At 46.0% G+C, this 8,285-nt stretch overlaps 2 protein-coding genes across 2 annotated transcripts; both read right to left on the reverse strand.

The window, feature by feature from the left end:
- Positions 1 to 1,117: 1,117 nt before the first annotated feature.
- On the reverse strand, positions 1,118 to 3,647 carry F5891DRAFT_1178690 (uncharacterized protein; the record flags this gene model as incomplete). The annotated part of the gene is made up of 9 exons (XM_041365803.1): positions 1,118 to 1,314; positions 1,511 to 1,569; positions 1,879 to 2,501; positions 2,561 to 2,689; positions 2,750 to 2,992; positions 3,049 to 3,160; positions 3,194 to 3,417; positions 3,471 to 3,594; positions 3,634 to 3,647. The coding sequence occupies 9 exons, from the start codon at positions 3,645 to 3,647 to the stop codon at positions 1,184 to 1,186; spliced, it is 1,659 nt and encodes a 552-aa protein (XP_041216309.1). The 3' UTR covers positions 1,118 to 1,183.
- A 595-nt stretch (positions 3,648 to 4,242) lies between these two features.
- F5891DRAFT_1133072 (uncharacterized protein) lies at positions 4,243 to 7,387 on the reverse strand (the record flags this gene model as incomplete). The annotated part of the gene is made up of 13 exons (XM_041364750.1): positions 4,243 to 4,692; positions 4,748 to 5,077; positions 5,132 to 5,197; positions 5,228 to 5,329; positions 5,383 to 5,562; positions 5,618 to 5,714; positions 5,769 to 5,929; positions 5,979 to 6,180; positions 6,231 to 6,427; positions 6,490 to 6,669; positions 6,746 to 6,778; positions 6,842 to 6,964; positions 7,025 to 7,387. The coding sequence occupies 13 exons, from the start codon at positions 7,385 to 7,387 to the stop codon at positions 4,243 to 4,245; spliced, it is 2,484 nt and encodes an 827-aa protein (XP_041216310.1).
- Between the last annotated feature and the right edge of the window lie 898 nt (positions 7,388 to 8,285).

The following is an 8,285-nucleotide window of genomic DNA, read 5'->3' on the forward strand; positions in this document are numbered from 1 at the left end:
AGTGGGCCATCACACCCCTTGCTGCTTGCGGCAGTGATATCTCATGGCTTTGTCATGAACTGAGACATGAATCTATCCTTGCTAGCCCGTTCTAAAATGACTGTCCTTGGGAAAGTCTTGAATAACCTTCTAATATGAAGCACAAATGATATCAGGTGAGATTGTCCGACAACAACAACAAGAAGGCACTCGCATCCCTTGCTGCTTGCATTGATAATATCTCACGACTTTGACACAAACTCCTCTTGCCAGTCTATAGTCATAAGTATACATGACTAGCTAAGAACAAATCTGATTTCTTGTAGTATATAAGGTCATGCTTGGCAGTAAAATAATTGAGCCCTCGTGTAATTCTCACAGCTACAATGTCAAGGACTCAGGTGTTCACTGATGGTGTCGCTCTCTGAGTGTTTGCAGTTAAAGTGAAACACGTCCACTGACAAGCCAATGCCCTCGAAGAATGGGTCATCCTTGACCATTTTCGAAAGAGTGCAGTTGTTATCGAAGAAGATGTGGTCAGGCTTCATTGAGTCGTTACCTGCATAGACATTCTTGATAAATTGCTAGAAGGGAAGCAGTAAGATTATTTTTAAGATCAAACCCAAGGAAACAATGGCTTCTACATACCACAACACTCACCATTCCCTTTGCCCCAAAGAAAGTCTGCATGCAATGATCATGCCACATGGTGCAACCATCAGTTGTTCATTATGTGTCCTTCGGCGACCGGACATTGCTTCCAGTCTTCACCTTGTGGACTGTCCATGACCAACGTTGACAGCAGGAGTCAGGTCACCACCATCGACAACAGGTATGTCGGAAATACATATTTTGGGTTGCCATTCCTTAAAATAGATTGAAAGGCTTCAATTTGCCGGCAGCATTACGATTGACTTGCAAGAACACCCGAAATTGCCATAAGCCAGTTGGCAGTGACCCATTTGGTCTTGTGTCTGCCTTCCAAGGCAGTGCTAAAATTTTAAGTGACATGCCTTGCAAGGCATCGAAAGACAGTTTCAAGCGCTAAAGTGTCTTCCAATAATTTATTTTTATTTCAAGAGAATTTCGACATGCAGCGCTAGTTTCAATTCGACCGGTAAAATTCAAACTATAGAAATCACATTGAAACTCTCAGAATTGAATTGCGGGTGGTTCAAAATACAGAATGGTTTTTACTAATAGACTAGTTGTTTATGGTATGGTAGACATAGCAGGAGAGCGGATAGGAAGATATAATGATGATGGAGTGCACCAGCGCCAGAAATGATTGAGGGCAGCTGGGAGTAACGGCAACAGCAACGAGAGGGTGTAGATCTGAATCGGGAGTGTCAGAGGCAGAATATTAATTCAAACGAAAAAATACCTGTTTTGTTATTGCTGTTGTTGCTGGAGCTGGAGCTGAATCAGATTCCTAATACCGCTCACAGACTGGTGGTGATGGCAATGAGAGCGGGTGGACAATGGTGAGGTCAGAGGCGACGGGATAAATTTTAAAAAAAATTAACAGTACCTTTAAGACAGTAGACTGCGCTGCTGCTTAGACTGTTGTTTGTTGGTGGATGGTCCAGTCTAGAGGCACATTGATGATTCAGAGCTGCAGCGACGTTGACGTCGAGCGAAATCGTAGTGATTATAATGATTGTCGATGGACTTAGAGAAATTGTGGTAGTTGGATTTCAAGAGACGAGGTAAACTTGGCATGACTGGAAATGTAGCTGCTTATTCAGCTGTTTGGTTGTATGTACTTCTAACCTAATTTAGTAGTGATTCTGACTGACGTCGTATCATAGTAAAGAAGATATTTGAGCGTGCAGAAAAAGATTGAGATAAACAGCGTGTGATCAGAATGAATCATTTCTTGCGGCCAGACCTACGGACCTCAGCACCTGTTTCGTCCTGGACCGCCTTGGCTTTGGTTTGGGCTTTGGAGGGATAGCACCAACCGCAATAGCCTCGTCTGCCAACGCAAGATCTTGCATTGCCGAAGAAATGGAGTGAGTTTGTGCCCCAATGATAGGAGTAGGCGAGTGCAAGATGACGGGAGCTGTCGCAGAGACAGGTGGCAGTGTGTCAGGGGTGGTGACAGGAGTAGATGCTGGTAGTGCGACCGAGGCAGATGGGCATGCGACCAAGGCAGATGGCGGGTGCGCAGCAGAGGCAGATGGTGGGTACGCAGCAGAGGAAGATTGCGCAATATCCTGAGGTGCAATGATGGCAGTATCAAATGGAAAAGCAGGCCCTTCACCTCCCTCTTCCATAGCGCGCTCGAGTTCCTCTTCCCAGCTGTTGTAGGAGGTGCCGGTATCTGCCACATCCAGAGCGGCGTGTGAGGATGAGGTTTCAGGAAAGAGGGCGTTGTTGAAAAAGTTTGTGATGTCTCGCGCCCAGGCACCTCCAGTCATTAGACGTTGGCGATAATAGTTGTGATATTGTTGGTACAGTATGTTGCTTTTTTCGCCTTTCGCATACAGATCCTTGTCACCTGAAAGAACAAATATTGCCTATCAGTGGAATATTAATCAGCGCACACTCAGAGATATGACATTAAATGAATACTTACAACAACAGCAGCAGCAGCAATCATACCTGGAGTTGTATTCCGTAATTGCCAAAGTTTGCCCTTGGTCTTCGGGGCTGGAGTGTAGGTGGCGGAGAGGGAGGATTTCCCGAAAAGTGCTACCTTTAAGACCTAAGTGTAATTGTAGAAGCGATCAGGACTTCGTTAATGTACATAGAATAACACACGCACCCGAACAAGCTTAGCCGTTTTGAGGAACTCGTCTTTGTTGGGACGCTCTGGATGAAGAAAGAGTACCGGCGCAAACTTTGTGTATTCGCCGTGGGGATTTACAAGCAAAGTTCGGCACTCTGGCTGGGTATCGCGAGGGTAGCCTCGGACAAAAAATTCAGATTTCAATCCGAAAATAGCACCTGCGCAAGACTTGACGTCTGAAACCATCTCTGAGCGAATGCCGCTGACACCCTTTGCAAACTGTCAGAATTGAAATTAGTTGCAAGTTAATTGAAGTAAGCTGAGACATTCCCTACATGCGGTGCAAAGTTCTTGTAGCCCATCAACTCATGATCAATTTCTGGGATGAACTTGAATAACTCAGCCTTTACGCCGTCCTCTATTGACTGTGGCGACAGCCAACACTCGCTACCAAAGAGTTCAATGTTAGGAGGCACACACAGAGGAAAAATCCCGGCGTTAATCCATAGACAGTGCGTCATAGAATATTTACGCCCGTGAGCCCGTATAGTGTCTTCTTTGGCAGAGAGTGCAAGATCCTTGGCAGTCAAGTTTTTCCCCCGTCGTCCTTTGGCTGTAGTAGCTTCGAGAAGGGCGTTTCGTTTCAATAGTTCTCGACATTTGCCACGCATATTCAGCAGCAGATTCTGTGCCATTTCAAGCGCCTGTATGTATGTGAGTAGCGGGAAACGACACCGGTCACAACCACAAGACACACCTGTCGGACTTCCTGAATAGTTGCACCATCTCTAGCAGGCGCAATAGCAGCGCGTATCTCCACGAGATCTTCATCTGAGTCAGTGGAGTCAGAATCGGTCGAGTCCTCGTTGGCGTGTGAATTGCTTTCGAAGTCTGAATCATCTTCAGCAAATTGGTTTCACTGTGGTTGAGGCATGGTTCAAAGGGCGATGAGGTGCAACTTGGCCTGAGACTATCAATTTTTCCATAAGATGTTTATATACAGTATAATATACAAACACATACTGAGGCTCGTGGTCCATTGAATGTAATGTAAACGCACACCCTATTACTTACCTCCATGAGTCTAGACCAGACACGTCTTATCGCTGGCAGGAGGAAGCACGACGTAATCGATACTTAGGTGAGGGTGTTGAAGATTTGATGGGTGCCTGGCGGATTCAGAGATTATTACTACATCACGACTGCAGTTGTAGATACGGGATCACACACCTTGACACTGCATCAAATGAGCAACAAATAGGAAGAGTTGTACGTCATTGTTCGTGTGACTTTGGAGGCAAGGATAGCGGATACGAACAAGCGGTGACCCGGGGATCCCTGGGCAGTGGAATTCCGGGAAAACAAGAATCTGGGCGCTGGAGAAGGATGAGCGCCGTTTCGTGCGGTGTAAGGTGTATTAATGAAAGAGGGAGTTTGACAAGGATTGGGGATGGCATGAGGGAGTTTGACCTTGTGAGTTAGATGAGGATTGGGGGTGGGGGCGCAGGAAAGTGTGGGCCTCCATTACCCTAGAAGGACCTCAAAAGTTTCGCACGGAGGAACATGTCCGTGTCAACGAGATCGACAAGAAAGAAATCACGATCATGATCATGATCTGGCACAAGTAAGGCGCCGCGAACGATAGACTGCAGAGAAATAAATTCCGAGGAGGCTAGAGGTCGTGCGCGAAGGCGAGTCAGCCCCAGATCACGATCCACACCACCTCTGGAACCAGTGGGAGCATCCATGGGTAGGACTAATGCGAGTTCGAAAGTGTGATTGCTGACCGTGAACTTGAACATGAACAATAGCCGAACAAAGATGCACTTGTCGATCCCATCCTTGTCTAGAGTGCGGATCAAGGCACAATCACGACGTTCGCACCCATGGAAGTTCGGATTACATCGGAGGTAGTCAGTAGTCAGTTTCCAGTCGACAATAGACTCATAGTTTACTTTGAGGTAGCGATGTTCTTGGAGCTATGATAAACCATAATTAGCAGATATTCAGAACGATGCGGGTGAATGAACGAACCTTGTCGTTAGCTGTAGGCCGCAACCACGTAACACCATCGGCCAAAGGAATATTGTTTGATCCAACGAAAGTGTTGAGAAACTTGGTGAATTTCTTTCGGAAATCCTGGAAGGCACGGTTAGATGTGTTGCCTTCCTCCACTGCAGCGAGAGTGACAGGAACTTGAGGAGCGCCAATATGAAGATGGCCTGCGAATGGTTGATCGTCTAGTGTATCCTCGTCTTCAAGTTGTCCCTGTGACATTGTGCATTTGTGCCGATCTTCATCGAGGTAGGAAATACGACTGCGGATTAGTTCGGAGACCAGACTGATGTGATCAAGCTTGAGGACCTGTGTGTTGGTGTTGGTGTTGCGGGCAGTTTTAATTAAGGGACAATTGCGCACCTGATTGGCAACATCCTTGCGGTTTGTTTGGCGTAAATATGCTCGCTTCAATGGTCCATGTTGTTTCTCGTTCGGTCAAGTACTGAAGTTGCGGACCGCTCCTTTCGCGCGAATGTCGGGGAAAGCATGTGTCAGAGCATGCACCTTAGGGAAATTCCAGTTCTTCGTCAAATCTTCACCCTGGATGTCGATATATGCCTGAAAATATGTTAGATACAACTAAAAGTCAAAGGAAAATGGTATATACATACATGTAAGTGTGTCCCGAATACTCGAAGCTCTGCTTTGCCAGCAGTGAGTGTTGCTTCGGTATGCACATCGAGCGCTATGTACATAGTCAGTCGCAGGTAGCTACCTATACACTGCATTAGGGCATAGCCAACAGGATCTTCACTGCGCTTCAACACATTTTGTGCTGAGTACAGCATTTGCTAGAGTCCAGAGAATGTTAGTAGGTATATTGATATACAATGTCGAATAGTGTACCTTCGCAATATCTCTGAGTTTGTTGCCATCGCTAAATGATATTGTCATGACGGACTTGAAATGATTCAAGTCATGCCATCTTGGAAACGCTTCGAACCTGCAGAGTCTTGTAAGCGATATTAATGTAGAAGGTAATATGAAATATACTTACTGTTTATCGATTTTTGCCTCGGCCTCACGACCAAGTGCCTTTGCACGGACTTTGAGCTCCCCGAAAAGGTGGTTGCCCCAGTTACCAATGTCATTGACATGTAAGGGATCGAATGAGAGCGTCTCATGAGGATCGGAGTTGTTGACTTCCCAGAGCGCATTCTAATGGTAGTCAATTGAGTGAGCTTATGAACGAAATCAAAACACAAACCGCAATGGGGCGTAAACCATGCACCTTCAGGACTTCTGCCCCAGCAATGCGGTCCCTCAAATACAGCTCTAAAAAAGCTTTTGCGTCTTCGACAGTTCGAGTAGGATATGTTGCGTTGAGGTCAGAAAGTTTCGTCGAGGGAATACAACAGACAGGGCAGGGACAATTTGAATGTAGCCCGCGAATTAATGCCATCACGCATCTGTAAAATGTTAGTTAGCATGATGTAATACAAGCCTCAAGAATAAACACTGTTCTTCATAATCTGCGGACAGAAGTAGGATTAGTGGGTATAGCCATCGCATGATGGCGTCAAAGCATCTGTGCGCAAAGCCTGTTTTGGAGTACAGGATGATGGATTCCAACAACTTGATGAACACCTTATGCCAGACAACGCGTTTCATGTTCGTGTAATTGAGTTTTCCATCTTCATTGGAATCTGTAGGAACCTGTTGAATTAGAACTTGTTATGCGTACCTACTAATATTATGATTGATACTCGAACACTCACAATCGGCAGCCAGCCCACCACATGACCTCCTCCAATTCCGTCACTGTTTCTTATGTGAACGGGAAGATTTGCACAACGAGCTATCACTGGGTATGCCTTCACGTGCCCAGATGAAGTGAGATGTGTTTTGTCGGCGTAGAGGATGAAGGCGAATGGAACACCGTTGTTCGGCAACGATGACTATGATAGATCGAGTACAGATATAACACATATATTAGCAGCATACTACAAAACATGAATACATAATAGTGCATACTTGAATTCGCCACCACCGATCTGCGGTCCAAGGCTCGTGAATAAACCGTTTAAAGTCAGTACCATCGTGCTTGTACAAATGTTGCGCGTCCCAAACGAAGTGCAGTGCCAACAGGGGATCTTGCAACAAGTCCATAGCCCAATCCCACAGCGGCCGTGTATGTACGTCGAATTCGATTTCCTCCTTCTTGTAAGGGACGGAGATGACGTGCTTCTCGAACTGTACGAATTATACCTGAATACTCAGTAAGCAGAGTGAATGAAATTTAAAACATCTCACAGTCGTCATTTGAGTGGCTGCTCGATCCCAGGCCTTCGACACTTCAGTGTGAGATCTGAACGTAAACTTCGCTTGTCCCTCAGCAATCTGCCATATCAACTGCAGCATTTTGTCGGTTTGATCCTTATTGAGTGCCGCTTGGTGGGCAAGTTCTGCGAATTCGAAATCTGCGCGGCATGTAAAGGGTTGCCAAGGTGTGTTGTCGACGATGGGCGTGGAACTGGCCTCTGCCTCAACAGGGTGTCCAAAGGTGGAAAAGGTCTCAATGGCAGGGGCGCGTCCACTGTTTGGGTGATATTCGGTTTTGAATGTATCACAAGCGATAGGGACTGCAGTTGCTACCGCAGACCTGCTTGTCAACATGCTTGTGTCTGAGCCCGATCCTAATAATAAAACATTATATGTAAGTTAGAAACAAAATGTGCAAGAGTGATACACATACGTAGACAAGAATCCCCCCCAATGCTCATAACACCATCCTCCACGTCACCAAACGCGTTGTTGTCGGCACCTTTGACATTTTCTATGTCATAATTGGCATGCTGATCATCCACTGGCTGTGAAGGTCCAGTAGTGTCAGCCACAGCTACCTTGTGTCCATTTCGGAGGTGTTGTTTATCCTTTCGATGTTCTGATCAACATATGTCAATATAAAATCTGACGCATCGTAACGTTTGAAGTCCAACGAGCTAAGTAAATGAATTGGAACGATGGCGTACCTTTCCTTTGGGCCTCAACTACCTGAGCTGCAATATCAGCAAACTCCTTGTCGCGCCGTTTCTTCTCCCGCTTGCGTGAACAGCTCCCCTCGTGTGACTTGATGCCACGAGCAGAAAATGATCTCTGACAGAGCTTACATCGGACCTGTGCAGAGGATTGAGTTGTTGACTGTACATAGGCCCGTCCTTGTGTAGATGACATCTAAAATACAGAATTAACAAGAGATTGATTGATGATTGATGATCGAAGGCGAATCAGTGATTGCAAGTGTGATGCGGCAGTCTAAGGGCAATATGATATTATGATATGTCACCAAGAACGTTGATGCGGCTGATTATTAATATAAACTGTATAGTCCTTCTAAGCCAATTCCAAGCCCCTTGGACCTTTGTCAGCCTGTTGAAATGCAGCACGGCATCTTGCGAGGCACCAAAAGAAGTCGGTGCCTTTGCCAGACACTCGAAATAGACTCGGTCCGACTTGAAACTCGGATGCAATGAGGTTGGAAGGCATCACAATTCAGTCCAAATATAGCAGCCTT

This window comes from Suillus fuscotomentosus (assembly GCF_016647785.1).
Source record: "Suillus fuscotomentosus strain FC203 chromosome Unknown F5891scaffold_380, whole genome shotgun sequence".
Lineage (NCBI taxonomy): Eukaryota > Fungi > Basidiomycota > Agaricomycetes > Boletales > Suillaceae > Suillus > Suillus fuscotomentosus.